The sequence below is a fragment of the Eucalyptus grandis genome, chromosome 11 (genome assembly GCF_016545825.1).
Source record: "Eucalyptus grandis isolate ANBG69807.140 chromosome 11, ASM1654582v1, whole genome shotgun sequence".
Lineage (NCBI taxonomy): Eukaryota > Viridiplantae > Streptophyta > Magnoliopsida > Myrtales > Myrtaceae > Eucalyptus > Eucalyptus grandis.
This window is the reverse complement of record NC_052622.1, coordinates 44,984,928-45,006,767: the sequence shown is the minus strand read 5'-3', so window position 1 is coordinate 45,006,767 and position 21,840 is coordinate 44,984,928. Positions and strand designations below refer to the sequence as shown.

The 21,840-nt window shown below is 39.9% G+C and overlaps 4 protein-coding genes across 4 annotated transcripts; 3 read left to right on the top strand and 1 right to left on the bottom strand.

Annotated features, from left to right (window-relative positions):
• Nucleotides 1-2,720: 2,720 nt before the first annotated feature.
• Nucleotides 2,721-5,618, bottom strand: LOC104426662 (pre-mRNA-splicing factor 18). Its single transcript, XM_010039791.3, has 2 exons — nucleotides 4,725-5,618; nucleotides 2,721-3,381 (listed from the first exon to the last, which is right to left on the bottom strand). The coding sequence occupies exons 1-2, from the start codon at nucleotides 5,553-5,555 to the stop codon at nucleotides 2,968-2,970; spliced, it is 1,245 nt and encodes a 414-aa protein (XP_010038093.2). The 5' UTR covers nucleotides 5,556-5,618; the 3' UTR covers nucleotides 2,721-2,967.
• Nucleotides 5,619-6,569: 951 nt separating this feature from the next.
• Nucleotides 6,570-10,727, top strand: LOC104426660 (N-terminal acetyltransferase B complex catalytic subunit NAA20). Its single transcript, XM_010039790.3, has 6 exons — nucleotides 6,570-6,735; nucleotides 6,860-6,950; nucleotides 7,856-7,988; nucleotides 9,618-9,687; nucleotides 10,310-10,370; nucleotides 10,457-10,727. Exons 1-6 carry the CDS (start codon nucleotides 6,658-6,660, stop codon nucleotides 10,546-10,548), a joined length of 525 nt encoding a protein of 174 aa, XP_010038092.2. The 5' UTR covers nucleotides 6,570-6,657; the 3' UTR covers nucleotides 10,549-10,727.
• Nucleotides 10,728-11,099: 372 nt separating this feature from the next.
• On the top strand, nucleotides 11,100-14,436 carry LOC104426659 (fatty-acid-binding protein 1). The gene is made up of 4 exons (XM_010039789.3): nucleotides 11,100-11,575; nucleotides 12,736-12,985; nucleotides 13,379-13,470; nucleotides 14,105-14,436. The coding sequence occupies exons 1-4, from the start codon at nucleotides 11,188-11,190 to the stop codon at nucleotides 14,242-14,244; spliced, it is 870 nt and encodes a 289-aa protein (XP_010038091.2). The 5' UTR covers nucleotides 11,100-11,187; the 3' UTR covers nucleotides 14,245-14,436.
• Nucleotides 14,437-15,901: 1,465 nt separating this feature from the next.
• Nucleotides 15,902-20,992, top strand: LOC104426658 (DAR GTPase 3, chloroplastic). The gene is made up of 9 exons (XM_010039787.3): nucleotides 15,902-16,184; nucleotides 16,440-16,568; nucleotides 16,683-16,799; nucleotides 17,154-17,297; nucleotides 17,371-17,457; nucleotides 18,462-18,577; nucleotides 19,035-19,216; nucleotides 20,073-20,130; nucleotides 20,384-20,992. The coding sequence occupies exons 1-9, from the start codon at nucleotides 16,041-16,043 to the stop codon at nucleotides 20,505-20,507; spliced, it is 1,101 nt and encodes a 366-aa protein (XP_010038089.2). The 5' UTR covers nucleotides 15,902-16,040; the 3' UTR covers nucleotides 20,508-20,992.
• Nucleotides 20,993-21,840: the final 848 nt, after the last annotated feature.

Here is a 21,840-nt window from a genome sequence, read left to right as displayed (position 1 = left end):
GTACATTGTTTCTATTAAGTTCAATAAAAGTGAAATTCAACAAAACCAAAAGTGAACGAGGATAACCTACTCTATAGATCCTCCACAGACACCAATTGAATAGAGTTCCCCTAGGACCTTCTCTCCCAATAGGTTATCATTCAATAGCCTAGAGAGAGAAGAAAATTAGAATTTTACAAATTAAAGGACAATGCTCAAACCATCTCTCGTACATAATAAAAATAGAACACACAGTATATCAGATTATGTGGAACCATTTGAGAAATAGGACTTATATAAGTTGCATATTTGAAGCAGCTAGTGAGCTAATTGCCTAACAAATTCCTAAATATAACAATGTTAAATGGGGCATTTTAGAAGAGAATACCATGATGTCCTTAGCAATAGTATTAGTCAAAGGTATTACTTAGAAAAACATTATATTTGAAAGAGAGGGAAAACATATTCAGTTGAGGAAATTAGTTGTCTATTTGATCTGGTAATATTCGATTAAATAAATAATTGGAACTTTTCAAAATGATACATTCTCGAAGAGCCATATATTTCTCTTAAATAATAATTACATTATAAGGTAACCCCTCATATATTTAACCCGCCTAAATGCAATTACAAATAAGATAATTATATCTTCAACATAATTATGTCTTTTTTTTTTAAAATAAGATTTTTTTTTTTCGAAATATGATTAAGCGGTCATCTATCACGAGCCCGCTCTAGTCGTGGTGGTCCACCCTTCAACCGTCAGCTAGGTGGACCACCGCGACAAGGTCATTAGACCACCACGCGCAATGGTGACTGATGATGGCTTCGCTATTAGGGTCGCCATTGGAGGTGCTTAGGATACAAGCAAATTTGTCTCACTTATTTATTTTCAAAATTCCTATTTATTAGAGGAATGATCTCCAAGAGATGGGGTCATACATGGGTTAGTTAGGTTTGATAAATGGATTGTTAATGGTTTGGATTGTATATAAATAGTGATAAATAAGTTTATTTTTAAATCAATTTATAACCCATTTAACTTATAAAGGTTATTAATTGAGTCAACCCATTAATGAGATACCATTTTCTTGAACGGTTTTTATTAGTTTTATTTTTTTTTAATTTTTAATTTTTGATTTTTTTTTTTAGCATCCCACTGTGAAGTTCGATTGTCATCGTTTGCCAATCATTGGGCAAGGGCCGCAAAGCCCCATTGACAGGACAAGGTTCATGACCCTCACCCAATCATACTAGCGAGTCTTGAGCTTGCTAATCGAGGAGGCTCAAGTCACCAACACTGAGGCCAACGACCTCAGCTCCCTATATTTGGCTAGCTCAAGCTAGCCAATTTGGTGAGTTGAGGTTGTCGACCTCGGTGTTGGCAACTCGAGCCTCCCTAATTAAGTGAGACTTGGTAAGTTGGAGCCTCGCTTGAGATTAGCTTGGCTCAAGTCACTAGAATTGGGCAAGCTTGAGCCATGGCGAGCTTGGAGCTTGCCTATTGCTGACTATAGTCGCCGTGGCCAGTGACCGATGAACAAGGAAGAAAAAGAAAAGGAAAAAAATAAAAATCTAAAAATCTATTAAAAAATACTTAAAAGGAATGCACATACCAAGTGGAAAATATTTTTTAATTTATTTTCAAGTTTCAAGAAAACACAAGAAAATATTATTATTTTAGAAATACCACATTTTTGTGAAATAAATGAAGTCCCAAAATCTTTAAAAAATAATAAAATTTAAATTTTGTAATTGTATGCAAGGTTTAATACCAAAAAAAAAAAAAACCTTAAATCGATATACTTATTATAAATTTATTCCAAATTAGATTTTTAACCGCAAAAAATTTCAAACTAGTGTATCTTTGACAAATTTACTCCAAATTGGTATACTTGTGATAAATTTACTTTTGTCAAATTGAATGATATGTGACAGTTGATTGGTGTACCAATTTATAATTTTACTCTTCATTTGTCATATTTTTGTGGTATTAATCTAATTTAATGTAAGGTATATTTATGAAAGATATATCGGTTTGGGATTTTTGTTGGTTAAAAAATTAATTTAAGGGTAAATTGATCACAAATGTACCAGTTTTAGATTTTTGTGGTTATTTGAGATAAATCTATCATATACTTGGGATTTTTCATGATCAAAAAATTAATTTTAAATAAATTTATTATAAGTGCATAAATATAGAATTTTTATGCACTATTGACCCTTTTAACAATACAATATTTTTTAAAAATCATAAGAAATAAGTTTTTTTTTTTTTTATATTTAGTTAAATATGAAAGTGTATTAGCACTATTGATTAGATCTGGCATGTGATAGGTGTGGATTGGGTCGGATATTGATCAATAAATTTATATTGCTAAACGAATTAAAGGGTTAATTTGGATTGGATCAATCCCAGCCCGACTCAATCTCAACCTGACTCGCCTGTTTGTCAAGTCGTAATGGCCACACGACTACCGCATCATGTAGCCTAAACGTGCTACTTTACTCCATTTATTAGCCAAACTGTTGAAAGATTAAAATTGGCACCTCTATAAGAATTGAGATTTCAAGTTTGAACAAAACTCAGATGCATTACGTTAAAGAACGGCTTAAGAAAATGGATCGGAAAGGAAGACTCGAACCGATAGCATGAGAAGCTATCGCATGATTAACCGACATCCTCGATCATTTGTTGTGTGCTTCCCACTGCGAGAACCACAGACAACAGTTCAGGCAAATTTAATCAACATGGTCTATGGACCATCGATCTTCTTTTCCAATAGCATGAAAAGAGAAATACAAACTCATTGCTTTCATAATGAAGGTCTTGCACTTGGCAGCGAATTCCAAAGTATCTTTACTATATCCAGGATTAAATACAGCTATGAAGATCAATAACTACAGCCTTGCCAAGGTTGTAAGGTTGCAAGGAATCAGACAAACTGGAGAATAACCTTCGGATTAAGCATCGTCCACGAGACTGAACTAGCTTTCCCACGGTGCAGGCATCAACCGGAGCTTTTCCTCAGCAGCTTGATTGCCGGCAGGAATCCTCTCTTCAGCCAGCAATGACTGCAAATCGCTACCATTGGCCAAGCTGTTGAACTCGACAGCTTTCGAAGGCATGGTCGGGTATCGCCGCTGGCAGAATGTCATCAATCTCTTGACAGATTGCAGGTACTTACGGGTTGTCTCGTCATTCATGATATGGGCCACACTGTTCGTGTAGATCTTCTCACGAGCTGAACGTTCGTGGATACCAACCATAGTGACACCAATAGGCCAGGGTGCATTTCCAATGGCCATTTTTATGTAATGATCCATTGCTGCTAGGTAGTCTCGCTTCATGCAACAGTTGACAACTATCATCAATGCTTGCCGGATATCATCAGGGAGAACCTGAAAATTTAGATAACCAGAGATGCAATCGGTATCGGTTCATCAATTTGTCCACTCATAAATGGCAAACAAGAGAGACCCAAAAACAAAAAGAAGTCCACTCATAGACACAAGACAGAGATTATCTATGTATCGTCAACCCAGATAAGAGAAGGAGAAAAAAGGATTAGTTTGTTATGGTATGACCATCTAACTTATCAATATCTGCTCATTACATGTACCATCTCCACACCTGATCAATATGAACAGCTCCAATCCTTCAACTCCAAAAGATTAAAATGATGCCGAGTGATATAAAATACCATGACAAATTCCAGAATACAAATGTACCCACGATAATGAAAGAAAGAAAAGAAAGCAAAGAAAGTTAACTTTTCCGAGATCTGCCTTCTACGCTTAACCTTAAGTGAAGCTAGCTGACACACAGAACTATGAAACTACTTGCCAGTTAATGCAAGCAAATTGAATCTTTGCGTTAAGGAGATTATTTTCACTACCCCTAGCATGAGGGCCAACACTCGTAACCTCAAGGAAGAGGAGAGGTGTGTGATACCATGTCAAAGTTTTACATGAAATAAGCACCAATCTAAGATATATTTTTGGGGTGAGAAGAGGTGTAATAGAATGGGTGAACAAAAACGAAAATTCCTAGCAATCCTATCCAATTGTTACAGTAGTCTCAGTACAATAATTTCAATATTAGGAAATTGTGCTCGCCCTTCTACCATCACCTCCTTATTCACTTAGAGTAACAAAGGCTATACTCAAGCACAAGGGCTCCACTTGGAGGAGGTCCAAATCCTCAAGAAAAGAGGATTGGGTTCAATTCTCATCCTCCCCCTCGATAAAAGAATGGCTGAAACTCCTGTTAAGACACTTGAAATCTAAAAAATCCAGATGAGAAGAAAGAAGCAAAAAGGCATGACAAGGTTTGGAATACCATGTAGGCAGATGCATGCACCAACAGTACGCATAATGGATAATCTCCTCACAGACACTAATCTGGCAGTGACAGAGAATTATCACTTTCACTCTCATAATACAGCAAAGAGCACCGCTACTCCCAGATTGACAACTTTCTTCTTATTGTTTAGGTTTTGCCACATGGATCTTCCAACAAAGAGCAAGCAAGGTAGCAAGAGATAAGCACAAACATCCGCGCATCATTTAAACTTCGAGCAAGTCAATCATACCATTCAGCAGCAGGATCATAATAAAATTTTCTCGATAAGTAGATCACAATAAGTTAAAAAACAAACATCAACTTCTCCTTTTGCCTAAGCAATACGTTAAAGATATTAAAAATCTAGTCAAGACAAAATTTTTAGGAACAGAAACCTCACCTTCTTCCTGCAAAACTTGAACAGCGGTTTCAAGTACCTCGCACACTGCTTGAAAGTCGCCACCATCGACTTCCCCTTGGCCGTCCTCTTCTCTGCGTCCGGCATCTCATCCAACTCCTGCTTCCACTCATTCAACAACCTCTTGAAGAACACCAAGATCTTATCCTCGTCGCACAACTCGTCGAAATTCGCCTTCATCCGCTTCAAATCCTTATCGGCATCGACTCCGCTCGACCCTCCGTCACCGCTCAGCTCATCCTCACCCCTCCTGCCCTCTCCATCCTCCCCGGCGCCGTCATCTCTCTCCTTCCTCTTCCTATCGCCCATCATCCCGCTCTTCTGCCGCTTCCTCAGCTCGGCGATGTCGCGGAGGAAGTCGTTCGTCTGGCCTTCGGTCATGTCGCTGTCGACCTCGAACAGCCCGGCCTTGAGGACGTACTTGAGCCGGTCGAGCCGGGCGTCGTCGTCCTCGCCGAAGAGCGTGATCGGCTGCTTCAGGAACCGGAGGCGGCGGATCACCTCCTGCCGCGGCAGGACGAGGCTGTCGATGTTCTGCTCGTGGGTGAGGGACTTGGAGGACGCGGCGGCGGAGGTGGAGGTGGCGGAGGAGGGGGCGGAGGCGGAGGAGGAGGAGGGGTTGGGGTTGGAGGCGGCGTCGGAGGAGGAGGAGGACTGGCGGTGGGACTTGGCCTCGAGCTCGCGCTTCTCCTGCTCGCGGAGCTTCTGGATCTGCTTCTGCTCGATCTCGGAGCGCTTGAAGACGCGCCGGCCGCCGGTCTCCTCGGCGAGGGTCTGGCGCTTCTTGAGGAGCTCTTGCTTGAGGATGTCCATTCTAGGGTTTCGGTTTTGGCTTCGCGATTGAACGGGAGGAGGAGAAAGAAGAAGAAAAAGAAGAAGAAGAAGGGATGTACTAAACGGGGATTGGGAATCCCGGTCGAGTAGCACCGGTCCAGGTCAGAGCTTAGCTCGGGTTATCAATCGCAAGACCGACTCGTATCTAATTATGTCCGGTCCGGTTCATATATGCAAATTAAAAAAGAAAAGAAAAAAAATTGAATGATTTTGTTTTCGACCTATTTCCCTTAAAATTCCAATTCTTACATATATATTTTTCCTTAAAAAGCATTGATTTTAGGCTGGATTCCAATTCTTATATATATATTTTTGTTTTACAAAAGAAAATAAACTTTAAATTACGTTTCAATTTTGACTCGAACTTTTCTTATCTCATTAAAAAGTACTAACTTTAAAGCTAATTTGATAAAAAAACTCAGGTCAAAATATTCTTCTGTCTTTATGAAAAACAACCAATTTTTAGTTGATATCTAAAATCGCCTCCCAAGTTTACATTTAAAGATGTCATTAAAGATTTGATGTGTCGTTCTATATATACTTGATGAAAACTTGATGAAAGCACGATAAATTCTAGATTTAGATATTGATTGAAATTAGTGCATTTTCACGAGACAAAATAAAGTTATTGAGATACATGTTAAAGTTGGTGCTTTACGAGATAAAAAAAAAATTGGGCCAAAATTAGGACCAAGATGAACTTGGTGCTTTTTTATTAGACAAACAAAATATTGGACTAGAATTGGAACTTAAGGTGAAGTCGGTGCCTTTTAAAGGAATTTTGACAAAAAGAAGAAGAAGAAGAAGAAGAGAATTGGACCATTTTTTGGGCATAGAAAACTGGAATCCCAAAAAAATCGAATTCTTTTTTTCCAGAAACTAAAATGGAATTTTTTTCGAGGGGTAAAAATGAAACGAGGGATCAGGTTAAACCGGGTTCATGTTGTAGCTTTACTTAAACCGGATTCCTGAGCACCAGGCTAAAAGCTCACTCGATTCGGGAAAGACTCTCCGAGATCCGGTGGTCATCATCTAGCGCTTGCCGATAGGAGTCAGTCCCGACGCCGAAGAGGAGCAGAAGATGACGACGATACGCAGGTTCTGCTGCGACGACCTCCTCCGCTTCGCCTCCGTCAACCTCGACCACCTTACCGAAACCGTGAGCTACTTCTTCTTCTTCCCCCCGAATTCTTCTCCGATTCAATATTCCTTAATTTCAGCCGGCAGGACCGGCTTCGAAGATTGAATTTTTCGCTCTCTTCTTTTTCTTGCATCCCGCGCAGTTCAACATGTCGTTCTACATGACCTACTTGGCGAGATGGCCCGATTACTTCCACGTCGCCGAAGGCCCCGGGAAGCGGATCATGGGTTACAGTGAGTAGAGCTGGAGTTTCGTTTCGTTTTTTTTTTTTTTTTTTGGAGGAGGGGGTTTTGAGGAATGACCTTGTCGGTTCATATGATGTTCTTGTTCTGAATTTCGTTTCTTGATTCCGTACTTTGTTGCCTGCGGATATTGCGCTGCGTGATTTCGTGCCCGTAAAGAAAGAACCCATTTTTTTATCGTGGGCTTATATTTCTCTTAAGAGCTTGGACCTCTCACTCGCGGAAGTATGTTGGCTTACAAAATTTGGATTTCCAAGCGACGACTTTTGCATTTTGTTACCGTTTACTTGATAGTTCAAACTCTGGGACGGATTTTTGTTCTTTCTTTTTATTTCCATCTCCATGTCTCTCTCTATCTGAAACACACGCAAACATATGATGTTTTCCCAGAGCAATGCGACCTGACATCAGTAGAGAATTAGAGTATGGATGATAAAGTACTAATGGGTGCAAGGAGTAGCATATGTCCACTTGATGCTGTAGGGTAGAAGGATAGGAGGTTTGGAAGCTATGACTAAGCTCACTTTATCCTTACGCTTGGGATTTCTTGTCGATAGAACATGTGCTGTTATTAGTACTTAAGTGGTGATTTTTCATTTAAATTCATCGAAAGTTTGATTGAAGCTTTTTAATTGGAGAGAAGGTATACAAATTCCCAATGAGAGATGTGAGTCTAACTGATGTGCTTTTATTTTCAATGGATGGGTAAGAGTACGATGAGCAAGTCTGGCAAGTGTAATCTTTTGATGTGCGATTGCAATGTTTCCTCCCTCTGCACCAGCATTGTCGCGTCTATTGTAGATTCTTTGTCGGTCCTTGCTGTAAATTCTTCCCTTATACTATCCAGGCATAACTTGATAAAACTTTCATTTTTCCCCCTTTGTGTATGGATGCAGTTATGGGAAAAGTTGAAGGGCAGGGTGAATCTTGGCATGGACATGTAACTGCTGTAACTGTTGCTCCAGAGTATCGGAGGCAACAGGTGGCTAAGAAACTGATGAATCTGCTGGAAGAGAATAGTGACAAGATGTAAGAGAAATGCATAGTTTTATCATATACTAACTGTCCATGTTCTGTTCCTTTTGTTCAGAAATACCTGATTTAAGCAATGGTCAAATCTCTTTTTGCTGAATTTGTTTGAACTACCTTTTCATTAATGACCAGAGAAATGCTTTAGCCTTATAGACAATGAATTGTGAGCATATGTGTTTCAGTGTACCAGCACTGGGTCTCTAATGTCGCCTCAGCACTGGTCAGGTGAATAATTCCCTAAATTTCTTTGGAGGATTTAGAGCATAATGTGGAGGCTGTTATTTTTGTTCTCTGTCTCTGCCTCTGTCTCTCTCTCAGATGGTAAAATAAAGAAGAGACAGCAAAAGATTATAATGTAGAAGTACGATATAAGGAGATATGAAACTTCTTATTTCTTCCCTCTTTAATTATTGCATAAAGTGTATATGGTTCAGTTTAAAAGGAGGACGGACTATGGTATTTCATGTTTTGATGTACGCAAAAACCTTTGGCCTGATTTTGTGAGATTTGTGCATTTCCTATTTAGTAATTATCGTCTGGTCAGCTCCTGCTAGGTGACAAGGCTTCTATTAGTGGCAGGAGAAGCCTAAACAGAAAGCATCTTGTCTTTACAAAGCAGGCAGCCGTTTGAAGGTAGTATCGCTACCATTATGCTATTGCATAAGTCATTTGAACCATAGTGAAAAAGCTGTTATGGGAATTCAAGGACAATTGAATGAAGAGGCACTGAAACTTTAGTGGTCCTAGATTGGTGAACCATGAAGAGACATTAAAAGTTCTCCTTTCAGTGCCAAATGATGGATGGGGTGAGTCATTTGGGAAAGGGTCATGGAGTAGTTAATTAGTCATTGAATTGCTCTTTCAGTCGTGGGGATACAGTGTACAAGTTGAGTCACGAATATGGGACAACACATAAAACAGACAAGACGCTTTCTGTTTAGGCTTCTTCTGCCACTAATAGAAGCTTTGCCACCTAGCAGGTTAAAGCTGTTGGTTCAGGTTCTTTGGGTCTCAATGATTCATATGACTTTTGTAATTAAAGAATGAATACTCTCTCTTGGAGTGATTCCATCGACATTGGTTTCTCTCCCTCTTAATTGTCACATTTTGGCTAAAAGCAGTAATGTTTGGTAAGTGCTAAAGTCGCATTATTTCAAGTCCCTGTCTGGATTCCTTTCAGCATAACCTGCAATCTTCCTATCGGTTACTTATGTCAAGTTGATGGCAAATCCAGTCGTATGTTTGATATGTTGTCTCGTGAGCCAGGAGTTTTAGCCCTAGTGCATTAAATCATCTGGAAACTGACTTGATGATTGAATCAAATGAAGACTTGGTTGTTTATTTGTGTCAGTGGTCAATATGAGTTTGTAGCATGCGTCTCATCAGTTTCTCTTCCTTTGTGGGAAAATAGCCTGAGAAGATGCTGTGCTTGTTCATATGTATTCATTTTTTTTCCTTGGATAAAATGCTAGCTGGACCTGTCTATTTAGATTTTTATTTTTTTACCGCCTAAACATTGGCCATGTTCTTTTTTTTTCAGTTCAGGGTTTAATATAAGCTGTATTTATTAGGAGGTCATGTGCTTTCATTCCCATTTTTAACACTACTAGAACTTTCCTTTGGCAGTGATAAGGCTTACTTTGTTGATCTGTTTGTGCGGGCGTCAAACACGCCAGCCATAAAGATGTATGAAAAGGTAAATCTTTTCCAAACAGCTGAATTCTTTGCTCACCTTTGAAGCATTTTCCTTCTTCCTCGTTCTCCTTAAACCTTCCTTTTTTGTTTTCCGTCAATAATGCCATAGAAAAGAGATGCATTCTTCCAATGTGCTCAGACATGAGAGAACTGCATTCCTTATAATGGTGAAGGGATTGGCAGCCGAAACTCTTTTAATGAAAAGAGATACTCCAAACCAAACCACTCCCCCCTTCAAAAACAAAAACACAAACACACTGTCCTTTTCTCCTCCTTCCCCATCCATAAGTTCCGGCTCTCTTAACTGTCAGCTGTGATGGAATTGACATGTGAGGCACAAAGGTGCTTAGCTCTACAACCATGCCTTTTTAATAATAAGTCAGTCATGTTCGACATCCAATGAAAATCTAGTGCATGGCATTGCAAACCCATTTAGTAGATCAATCTCAAACTTCGAATATACCAAGCAGTATCTTGAATCCAATAGAGTTAATCAGTGTAGGTGCATGATGCGTGCACAAATGCACTTGTGTAGAAATGTGTTGGCAATACTAATTCGTGATAATCAGGGTGCGCTTATTTACTTGTTTATAGTACTCATCTCTTTATTTCTTCTTTTTCAGCTTGGATACGTAATTTATAGAAGGGTGCTACGCTATTATTCTGGCGAAGAAGATGCTTTAGGTGAGTCTCCATTCTCACCCTAATGTGTTTCATCATTTTCCCGATGGATTGCCCCTTCTCTCAACAATCACCATCTTCATCTTCAGATATGAGAAAAGCTTTGTCTCGGGACGTCGAGAAGAAGTCCATCATTCCCCTCAAACGGCCAATAACTCCTGATGAACTGGAGTACGACTAGAGATTTCCATCTACTCGCGGACGAGGATGATGACTTTAGTATTGCTCCCCACTGTATTGCCGGGCCTCCTTGTTCACATGGACACACGAACGAACGAACGAACTGTATCCCTTCTCCTATTCGTTTGAACATGGATTTTCAAATGTCTCGAAGATGAGTCATTTTCATCCGAACTTTCATTTACCGTTTGCAAAAAGTTAAACCAAACGGTTCGAGTTCAACATCTCGCGGTGACCAAACCGCTTGCGCCACGTATCTTCGATAGCGAGTACGACTGAGTAGGAGAAGCGCATGACCGGCGCGTCGGCACCGACGAGGGACTTGGGGAGGTGTCATTGAGATGGAACTGCGAGTGAACTCGTTGTAAACGCAAACAACGCGAGGCTTCGCTTCTTAATCTGTTCTACAATCTGAAGTCTACTTTCAAAGCTTGATACAGCACTCGCGGAAAGGCCAATGCGCCCCATCCTCGTATTCCTCGTACGAAACGAAATGAATTTCAACCGTCACCTGTCGGCAATAAAGCCGACAAGACGGCGCAGCACGTGCCACTCCCAAAGTCCGAAACTTTGGAGCTCGAACGCGATTTCATTTTCCTGAATTCTCGAGGCGAGGGCGGAGAAACCGAGCAGCCGAGCCATGGTCTCGCTTCGCTTCCCTTTCTCGTTTTCTCAGCCCCCCGGGCGCCCCCGTCTCCCCCGCTCCTCCTCCCCCTCCGCTCTCTCCTTCGCCGTCGCCGCGGCCTCCGTGGCCGCCGGAGCAGCGGCCGCCGTCGCCGCCGGCATTGCCGCGTCTCGGGACCCGCAACGCCCGTTGCTCGAAAGCGCGCGCGATTTCCTCGTCTCCAGGAGCTCTTCCTTGCCCCTGTGGGGATCGCTCTCTCTGGCCGAGAATTCTCCTCCCGTCGTCGAGTCGAAGACCGGAGTGTCGTTCCCTTCGGTCGTCGGCGGGTCGCGGCAGCTCTTGGGAGTTGGGTTGAGGAGGAAGAGCGTGCTGGGGTTGAAGAACATCGATGTCTATGCGTTCGGTACGGCATTGCCGCTCCTCTTTCTGGGATTCGTGCATTTTTTGTTGTTTCTTCTGACGTTTCGAGTGTGCCTGAAGATCCTGCATTCTTGTTGATTTGGGTGAAGATATTGTCTGCTTAAGAATTGGTGTCAGCTTGATGTTTCTGTATCCGGTGTTTGTGATTACTGACTTGGTCATGCGCGTGCGCGTCGCTAAATTTTTTTCCAGTGAATTGGAGTCTTCAGTTCACTACAGAGCTAGATTTCTGGGAATATAAGGCCCTTCATGTCTGAGTGAGATGAGATTACTCACAGAAAGTGGCGCTGTTAAAGGAAGCTTTCTGTGAACAGTCATTACATTAAAGATTTTACCTTGTCCTTTTTAATGGCCAATTGCGAGTATTCTGTTGAAGGATCGGCATGTGAAACTGTTCCTGAAAGGGCAGAAAGGAAGCAACTGCTGGATATTGTTCGTTTAGACGGGCACATTCATGGGCAACTCTGGATGAGTGGCTGATATGACTCATTGATGAACAAAATTTGTTTGTACTTCATTGATATGGGGGTCTACCAGTATTTGCGGGAGAATTCTACAGAAGAGTGAACATGACCTAAAGCTTTCTTTTATGGAATTAGTGCTCTTGCTTGTCAGAGTCAACTTTTGGGATCTATTGTACTGCAATAAAGCTCCTCCGTGTAATTAAGATATCTCAAACCTTTTTAAGATCCGTTGCTTGGTTATTTTGCGAATGATCTCGGTGGTCTCAGTTAATTCGAGGCATTTGCTATCTAGAATTTTGCATGGTTTGGCATTCTTTACAACTAACTAGACTCTGTCCTTCATAGTCCGTGAATTAGGTCCAGTTGGTTCGTTTTTCATTACATCCATCAGCAGCTTTACTTAGTTTGTGCATATTCTATATGGTACATGCTCTGCATTGCTTGAATTGTTGATTGGGTGCCACCATTCACAACAGTTTCTCGATAATTAAGGAATAAATCAGGTGGCTATTGCTTGCCTAATGAGCATCACCTTGTAATTATAACTTGCTTATGCTACTGTAATCTTTTTAGATCAAACCTGCTCTTCTGTATTGGCTTTTGGCACTTTGAGTACATCATAATATATATTATGCTTCAATGTATCTGCACAAGCACTAACAAAGCTGTGGCTGTGAAGGTGTATATGCTGATGATAAAGATATAAACAAGTTGCTCAAGGAGAAATATGGAAAACTATCCATTTCTGAGCTCAAGGAAAGCAATGAAGTGTCAGAGGATCTGATGGAAAGTGATATCTGTGTAACTGTCAGGCTTCAAATTGTATATGGCAGATTGAGTATAAAATCTGTGCGCAGTGCATTTGAAGAATCAGTTGGAAACAGGCTAAAAAAGTTTAGCCCAGAAGACAATAAAGAATTGCTTCAAAGGTGAGTTGAGGTCTTATCAGCTGTTGTAAGCTGCACAATAACTAATTCTAATAAATAAATTGAGGAATTTTGATATAGAAGTATCTGAAATTAAAAAGATACTGGAAACATGAACTGTTCGAGCTCCTTCTTCCCTAAATGACTCGCTTCTAGATATATATATTTCAGTGTTTGAAAATTCAAGTTACTTGATGTAGAATATTATTCTATATGGCCACTTCTTCTCCAATTTTGGTTAACATTTTATCCCGTCCTAATGTGGCTTGTTATGATTTTCTCTCCCCGTGACGTTGCTCTATCTGAGAAAGATGTGTTATTGTTAATTTTTTTACCATCACGCTTCTAGTAACATGTATTCCATATCAATAGTGACTTCGAAAGATGAATATGCAGATTTACTTCCCAGTTCAAGGATGAGTTCAAAATACCACGAGGATCTGTGATAGACCTGTCAAGAGACCGGGGTCATGTACTTCGGACCACGAGTAAGATGATTTGATAGATTGTACCATCTTCTTGGTTGAGAACAGTTCTATTCCATGCGTCTTTTTTTTCTCCAGCATACAATGCCTCAAACATAGCATACAAATGTTACATTAAAAGTAAAGTTAAAGAATATGTGACTTGAATCCTGTAGAACCATAGTTATTGCAACTGTACATATTCTCATATTAATCCTTGCTCTGTGGAATAGCTACATTTCAAATTCATATACTTCTAGCATTAATTTTTCCTTGTTCTCGTGCAATTGTGTCAATTGATTTACTCTGCTTGTGTGTGACTAAGCAATATTCTTTTAATTTGTATACTGTAGTAGATGGTGGCTCTTTCGATAGTGTGTGAGCAACCTCCCTGGCAAACACAAAGTTGATTATTGTATCTATCAATGAGAGTGAACTGCTGTTGTAAGAATTATTTTTTATAAACACGGCTGGTGGAGAAATTTTTTCAATGAAAGGCCTTGATCACCATTAATGCATTGGTTGTAACTACTCGCGCCTTAACTAACCGACTCATCGATGATGATAAAGGCATCGCATACAAAATTATATCTGCCTTGGTTGATAGAAAGCCTTTGTATGACATTGCTTGACGGTTCTTTCAATGACATGCTTGCAGTTGATGGGAAGGAGGTGGGAAGCATAGAGAGCAAACTTCTTTGCCGGTCGATTCTGGACTTGTATATCGGCGATGATCCTCTTGATAGACAAGCTAGAGAAGATGTCAAGCTGAACTTGGCTTCTTTTCTTGAAAAGTGACTCGTACTATCTTCTGCTATTTGTTTGCAGGAGAGACTTGTGAAGACGGATCTTGAACATACTCTATTACCTGTACTCTTACTTTCTCGGCCGACCTAAATAAGAGTTGTGTTAGACTTTATTCCAATAACTCAGGAGCTATAAATTATAAGAAAGGATTCGAATATAGAAGTGGTATTTTCCTTTTTGGCATAATTTGATCTACAATCACAACGCAACCGATCTCAGTATCACATATGAGAGCATTGATTTCGCACTGTCTTAATCTTTGACATTGCAACTCTCGTGCATTATTTGCTTTGTTAGCTCCTTCGGCAATGTCGAGGGTGCTGGACTTTGTGGTGTTGCACATTATATGAAATCTGTCGCCTGCATGGTAAAGCTATACCGTGGACAATCTGTGCTGACCCCTTTTCAGGGCAATTGTGGAGTCAAGCTTTGGGGAAGGTTATGCTGGTTGAGGTTATGGAGTGAAAATGGTCACACCTGGTATCCAGGGACATGAGCTGATGATAAAACATCGTTTCAGAGAATTCATGTTTGTCCATGTAATGGATGTTGTAGTTGCATCAGATTGTTCCATCCAAAGGTGTATGCATGATTCTCACTCACATTGGAAATCTGCTGTATGCATCAGAAGGAAGAATAATGTAAAACCGTGAAAGAAGCGAGAGAATTGAAAAGTACATGACCAAAATTGATTAAAGCAATCAGTGATCATTCTTTCCGTGAAGGACTTCCTTTTCCGCAGCAACGCCGGTTCTTGCTCTGAAGGAACTAGAGTCGGAATCGGGAGTGACAATTGACGATCTCGTCCTTCAATTTGTTTTTATACAAAATGTATCCTTATTGAAAATTAATGTTCAGGGAATTTCACATGTGGATTGACATACACTCAAGTGCAACTTGATTTCAACCCATGTTTTGTTTAAATTAGGGATGAGCATGGTCTAGATAAGCAGTTCCTATTTTAAATTTAGGAACTGTCCACTAAGAATTAGTTTTGAATAATTGAAATTGGGAATTGCTCATTAATTCCATGGATTTACCTAGAATTGGACCGCTGGTATGGTTCAGTTCCCAAATAGATTCATAGAATCGGTTTTGTTAAGTTTCACATGTTAACACTGTAATATGTATAAAAGAATTACACAACGGAATCACCTCATTAAAAATACTCTCAATTAGAGCTAATGACCAATAGTATTAATATGTTAAAAAGTGTGTAAATAAGATAGTACACTTGTTAAACTTGTTATAAGTGGGCAAAAGCATATAGTTATTTAATATAAAAACTAGTAAGTAACCAAGAGATTTAGAATTTAGAATTTTTTATTATTGGTCTAGTTTGATGGGTAGTTTCACACATGTAATTAGGAACTAGACTGATATTTATTGATTCCAATAAATTAGAACTAATAGTCGTACCTTTTCCCTTTGAAACCATCAGTTTTTGAGCAGTCTGAATGATTTCCGTTCCTTTGTACACCCTTAGTTTGAATATTAGGGTAAACATATTCAACAAATTCTCCATTCAAGTGATTTGCCAGTTCAAGTAAATAGGGCCAAAAAAAGGGAAAAATGAAAATAAAAAGGAGCTTTTTTTTTTTTTTTTTTTTTTTTTTTTTTTTTATCTCTGGAGATATTGAGAGAATTTTCTTTCAGAGCGGTTATCTTCCCCTGGGGAGAATACTTTCCCAGGAACTTACAGGAGGGTCGCTCATTCATCTCGAAGCAGCTCCGCGCGGAAGCTTGAAGCCAAGAAACCGAAGCTTTTCCGTCCAACTTCGCAGGCAATGGCCTCTCAGCTCTCGAGTCTATGCCTACCCAACTCTCCTTCCCTCCCCTTCAACTTCTCTCTCTGCCGAGCCAGGCCTTCCCTCGCTCCTCCTGCCGCCACGCCCTCTCTGTCCTCCTCCTCTCCTTCTCCCTCTTTCCAGGTTCACTCTCTCTCTCTCTCTCTCTCTATCTCTCGCTCGCTCGCTCTGTGCGAGAGCGTGTGTTCCAAAGTCTTTCTTTTTTCAAGAATATGACTCGCGGGAGCCCCTCCTTTCGCCGTAATTTGAGTGGGTACTCAAATTAACGATTGCCCTTTATTAGTCTCTTCGCAATGCGTCATGGGTTTGGCTTGTTTCGGGGACTTCGGCTTGTGAATGAATAGGGTGAGATAATGTTTCTCAGGGGAATTTTTGCAGATAGTTGGTGGGAGAAATTCGGGTTGGCGTGGAACTGGGGTCGCCCAGTTCGGCGATGAAGAAGAAGCGGATTGGTTGGATCTGGATGCTGATCTTTGTCACTGGACCAAAGGTTTGCGCACTGTTCAGGTATAATCCCGCTGTGGTTTTTGATTCTGACTTTATGGTATTGTTAATTGGTTTTGGCTGGATTATCTTTGTTGCCGAGTAATGGATTTTTGCGGTGTCATGGCCCATGAATAGTGGTATCCCGGTCATATTGCAAAGACAGAGAAAGAACTTAAAGAGCAGTTGAAGTTGATGGATGTTGTTGTAGAAGTCCGTGACGCGAGAATTCCTCTGTCGACAACCCATCCACTGGTAAGATTATGGGTTCTGTGGTGGTCTTTTGTCGTGGACAGCATGAACGTACTTAGATATTGATCTTGTTTGATTTAACATGTGCACGGTAGAAGAATCATATACTCTTGAAAGATAAGATATGCGTAAGGACGAGTTAATCAGGGAACTACGAGGTTAATAGATCCTGATGAGCTTTGTGTTTAATTCGAGAAGGAAAAAAAAGCTAGAGAGAATAATTAGTAGATTATACATTGTATCCGGATGTGAACCTGATGGGATTGTAATTTGTTATGATGTTGGGGTAACTAGCTTCAAACACATAAATAGTCAATTTGCTACAATTCATTGTTATGAGCTCATTTCTGTGGGCAGATGGACTCATGGCTTGGTACTAGGAAAAGGATTTTAGTGCTGAATCGAGAAGATATGATATCCAAGGCAGACCGGAATGCTTGGGCAACTTATTTTACTAAACAAGGAATAAAAGTCATCTTTGCGAATGGACAACTCGGAATGGTATCAATGAGAAACTCCTCATGCTTTTGGTTTTCAAGGAAATAGCAAATGATGGTTGTATTGGGAACTGCAGGGGACTATGAAGCTAGGCCGATTAGCAAAAACACTAGCAGCTGATGTAAACGTCAAACGCCGGGCAAAAGGTTTACTTCCTCGAGCAGTATGTTCCTTCATCTGTTGAATAACACTTGCATAAATTTATTTGATTTTTTCATGTTTTAGTTTTTTCGAAATCAATGGACTCTTTTAATACTTGTTAATCTGCATATAGTGAAATTTTTTGTGCAGCATGCAACCTTAGGAGCTTTTACATGTGATTGTCTTCTTGCATATGACATACAGATACTTGTTCTGTTTTTGCCATATGAACTGTTATGCGTTTTTCCTTCATTTTCAGAATCTCACTTGTTAGAATAGAATTGTTTTCCAAGACAAAGCAATGTCAATTTCAGTTCATTTATATCCTTTATCTAGAGTTTTCTGATTGTGATTCCTATGTGATAGATATCTATTATATTTCCCTTACCCTAATCAAGAAAGCAGTGTCTGATCTTCTAGACATTATCTTAGTCAAAAGTTTGTCTGCTGAGTGCTTGAAGCTTGACATCAGGTCTGATTATTAGTTAGCTGGACTTGGCATATGTTGTTTACACTGTAAAAATGATTTTCTGGGTGTATCTGGGAATCTTGGTTCTTGAGTATAGATATTGGGTTGTGGAGAAAAGAGAGATGGTTGGCATCTGCCTTACAGTGATGGGAACAGCTTCTATAATCACCTGTGACCAACTAATCTGTGGAATGATATAATAGTAACTGTTTACATTTTCTCCACCATCAACCCTGGTGTCATAGTAATAATACTCATTTTCTAGCTGCCTAGAAGATTCTCTGCTTTCTTTATTTTCACCTTTTTTTTCCTTAGGTATATGGATTCACTCAGGCTGGGGTCACCATCCACCCAATATTTGAATGCATTTATTGTTTTTTGCATCGTGTTTAGATGATAACTCTTTAATCAAGGGTTATATTAGCTTTTGAGTATGGCAGTTCATTACAGTTACTGTTTCAATTTGAAGCCTAAGAACAGTCTTTGGGTCTTGCCGCACTCCATTGCATACGGCAGTTTCATCTTCTGTTTGTATAAACTCCTCTGCTGTTGAGCAGGTTCGAGCTGGAATTGTTGGTTATCCAAATGTTGGAAAATCTTCTTTGATTAATCGTCTGTTGAAGCGACGCATGTGTCCAGCAGCTCCCAGACCTGGTGTTACAAGAGAATTAAAGTATGTGTAGATTGGATTTGATATGTTCGTAAGGTATCTCAACTAGCTGGAAAAGGAAAAGAGATTCTACTTGAATTTCTAATTGCCTTTTGACAACGTACCCTTTGAAAGTATCATAGATGCGTTCTGTGCTTATAATCTAGTTTTAAGGTTTTAGACTCTCAGGTGATATATATCATAACAACTTATCACTTTCAAACAAGAAGAAGATGGAGAAAACCACTAAAGTCGGTCCAAAACTACAGCAAATTCTCTTTTGGCAGATGATATGAAATTATTTCACATAGTCTATTCTCAGAGATTTAATTGGGAATTTTTTTTCTTGAAGTGCTCGCCCTAAAGATGGAATTTTTAAAGTAAAATAATACTATTTAGGTAAACTATGTTTGCCAGATGAATTCTGCTACACCAGCTATATCTGTTTGACTGATATATGCGTTTCCTTCTACTGTTGAAGATGGGTACACTTTGGCAAAGACCTTGAGTTGTTAGACTCCCCTGGAATAATCCCTATGCGAATTAGTGATCAGGTAGCTGCTATAAAGCTTGCCATTTGTGATGACATTGGAGAGAAATCCTACAATGTTGCTGATGTAGCTGCAATTCTTGTGCAAATGCTGACCAGGCTTCCCACAGTCGGTAGGTTGCCCATTGCATTATTCCCCATGACCTGTAATGTTTATCTCTGACTTCTGTGGCTAGCAGTAGCTGGCTGGCAAAAGGAGCTTTTACTTTTAGGGGCAATGTGTGATGTAAAATATATTAAAATAATAGAAATTCTGCTAGACTTGGTAAAGATTAGCTAAGTGCTGGAAAAGCCCTGGATAACCCATTGTTAGTTGGTAATACTTGTTCAAATGTCATTAATGCATTCCACCAAGGTTAACCATACTGGATTTTATCCCCTAATTGGTTGATTTGGTTTAGTGTGAGTTTTTTTTTTTAGGCATTGGGCTTCATTTGAAAAGCCTGGAGAATAAATAAAACTATCAAGGGTGACTACCTCAGTGCGACTTGGGGGAATCTGGCCTTTTGAGCTGAGGATCAATTTTATTCAGTTAATATAAGCCATTTGCGTTTCTGTGGAAGCTCAGTGTCATTGAAACACCCCCACACCCCTCTTTCTCCCAAAAAAAGAAAAGGAAAAATAAAATAAGCAAAAGGAGAGAAAAGTGCCAACTGGTTTGCGTTGTCTGTCAATCATTTGAGAAAGTGAAGAAATTGTCAGTTGGAGGAAATTGTCTGGATTTTATTATTTGTTCTGAGAGAAGATGAGAAATTCTTGCACACGATTTGTGAAGAGGCTTTTTTAGAGTCTATATTATTTGCCTTTGCTCATAAAAAACTCATTGCCGTCTCGCTTGTGCTACTTCATATAATGATGTGAGCATTTGCATTATAATAGGTTGCTGTCAGTACTTACCTAATTCCCTCTCACGAAGAACTAAATTTACCTCTTGTTTTTTACATTGTTCACCCAATTCCTCTTTTTCAGGTGTAGGGGTCCTGCAGAACCGCTACAAGATTGATGTGGATGGTCATTGTGGAGACATGTAAGCATATGATTCTAGTGGGACCATGGTCTTTAAGATTTGCAAAGAGTTGGACATGAAGAGCAAGAATAAAGAGTAAACATAAAATGGATTACAAAAGGAAAAAAAAAGCGAGAAAAAGCAAGAAAGATAAACTTTATCTTTGGAGTTGAGAGATAGCCTTGGGCTTTTGGAACACTTCTGACAAGGTGCAGCCATTTTCACTCTTCTGTAGGTCCTGGACTAATTAATTCTCTCCTTTTCTTGATTGCAGATTCGTTCAGAAGGTTGCTCTTCAGTTGTTCAATGGGGATATTCATCAGGCTGCATTCCGCATCTTGTCAGACTTCCGCAAGGGAAAGTTTGGTTGGGTAGCATTGGAAAGACCTCCTCGTTAGTTCGTAATGAATTACAGGTCTCTTAAACCTTTTCTTGTGAGGCATGTCTACAAAATGCCACACTTTAAGAAGAGAGCCTAGAAATCCCCAATGCTCGTGTTTGGAGAGCTCATAAAATTAGTAGCAGATGAGAAGATACATTGTGATCCAGGCTTGAAAACTAGGGGGAACCATGAATAGAAAGTGCTCTGTTCGAGATACCTGGGCATGCAAACTGGGCAATCCCTGATTTCTCTTCCTTGCAAAAGTTCAAGGATTCAAGACAAGCAAAATGGAGGGGATGCCATCGAAACATGATTGTAAAAGTCTGTAATGCAACAAGCATGTATAGAAATGATTAAGCAATTTTCTTGCCCTGAAGGGATGGTAAGTACGTGTCAAAGGGCATAAATTCGAGGTATTTTGTGAATTGCACACGCTGAAGCTTCTATTGTAAAGTTAGACCGATGCATATACTTCGCCCTTTATACTCTCATTTTGCTCAAGTATGGTGAGTCATTTTCAGTTCTAAAACCAAACCTGCAAGATTGTGATGTGTAGCTAAATTGGGGGTAGAAATAGAGCCGCCCTTTTTATATTACCAGTTTTTCTTATCTGTAAGCAACTTTATTTACTTTCCTTATAAGCAGTTTAACGTTACCAACTATTATGTAAAATTACCAACTTTTATTTAGGTGACTTGCTAACTCTTTCCCTAATAAACGTCAATAATTAACCCAAATAAGAGTTGATAATCCAACGATAGTTGAAAACTTGATCAGAATAAAATCGACAAATCACTTTAGTAATTTCATATGGGTGTTGCTTATCAAAAAGTCGGTCTTGGACTCGACCAGGAAGATGTCACTGCCATCGCCTTTGGGATCACCTTCCTCCGCATTTTGCTCGGCGCTGGGCAGGAGCCAATCCTCTTCGGAGACGAGCTTGGAGAGTCGGATGGCATGGAGGAAGGTGTGATCCAAGTCGAGGACCAAGTGAAGCATCTTCAACCCTAATGTGGCATCGGCGCTCTTCTTGCGCATCCGATCGGGGTAACCATGGCTAAAGCCTCAAGAAAGGATGAAGGTAACTAAACGGAAGACTATGATCGTCGCCAACTGCACGGTTGCACATTGGACCCCTTCATGCATGATGCGAGCACGCGATCTTTCGCCTTTTCGTGTTATTTCATTCTCTCCTAAATCCTGATTCTCGCCTGATTAGGTCTCCTTTTTTAACCTTGTCTTTCTCCCTTTTCCATATGATCACGTGTGATAAGATCTTGGTCACAAACAAATTAATCATGTATGAATCGTCTTCTGATTTTTAGCTGAGGTTAAATTAGGCCTCTCTT

What these genes read in the sequence shown, in the direction of transcription:
- LOC104426662 (XM_010039791.3), bottom strand. Translation starts at nt 5,555, where the DNA reads ATGGACATCCTCAAGCAAGAGCTCCTCAAGAAGCGCCAGACCCTCGCC. An exon ending in TCAAGTTTTGCAGGAAGAAG is followed by an intron (nt 3,382 to 4,724) that starts GTGAGGTTTCTG and finishes CTAAATTTTCAG; the next exon opens with GTTCTCCCTGATGATATCCG.
- LOC104426660 (XM_010039790.3), top strand. Translation starts at nt 6,658, where the DNA reads ATGACGACGATACGCAGGTTCTGCTGCGACGACCTCCTCCGCTTCGCC. An exon ending in GAAGCGGATCATGGGTTACA is followed by an intron (nt 6,951 to 7,855) that starts GTGAGTAGAGCT and finishes GTATGGATGCAG; the next exon opens with TTATGGGAAAAGTTGAAGGG. An exon ending in TGGCGAAGAAGATGCTTTAG is followed by an intron (nt 10,371 to 10,456) that starts GTGAGTCTCCAT and finishes CTTCATCTTCAG; the next exon opens with ATATGAGAAAAGCTTTGTCT.
- LOC104426659 (XM_010039789.3), top strand. Translation starts at nt 11,188, where the DNA reads ATGGTCTCGCTTCGCTTCCCTTTCTCGTTTTCTCAGCCCCCCGGGCGC. An exon ending in CATCGATGTCTATGCGTTCG is followed by an intron (nt 11,576 to 12,735) that starts GTACGGCATTGC and finishes GTGGCTGTGAAG; the next exon opens with GTGTATATGCTGATGATAAA. An exon ending in TCATGTACTTCGGACCACGA is followed by an intron (nt 13,471 to 14,104) that starts GTAAGATGATTT and finishes ACATGCTTGCAG; the next exon opens with TTGATGGGAAGGAGGTGGGA.
- LOC104426658 (XM_010039787.3), top strand. Translation starts at nt 16,041, where the DNA reads ATGGCCTCTCAGCTCTCGAGTCTATGCCTACCCAACTCTCCTTCCCTC. An exon ending in GACCAGGCTTCCCACAGTCG is followed by an intron (nt 19,217 to 20,072) that starts GTAGGTTGCCCA and finishes CCTCTTTTTCAG; the next exon opens with GTGTAGGGGTCCTGCAGAAC. An exon ending in GATGGTCATTGTGGAGACAT is followed by an intron (nt 20,131 to 20,383) that starts GTAAGCATATGA and finishes TCTTGATTGCAG; the next exon opens with ATTCGTTCAGAAGGTTGCTC.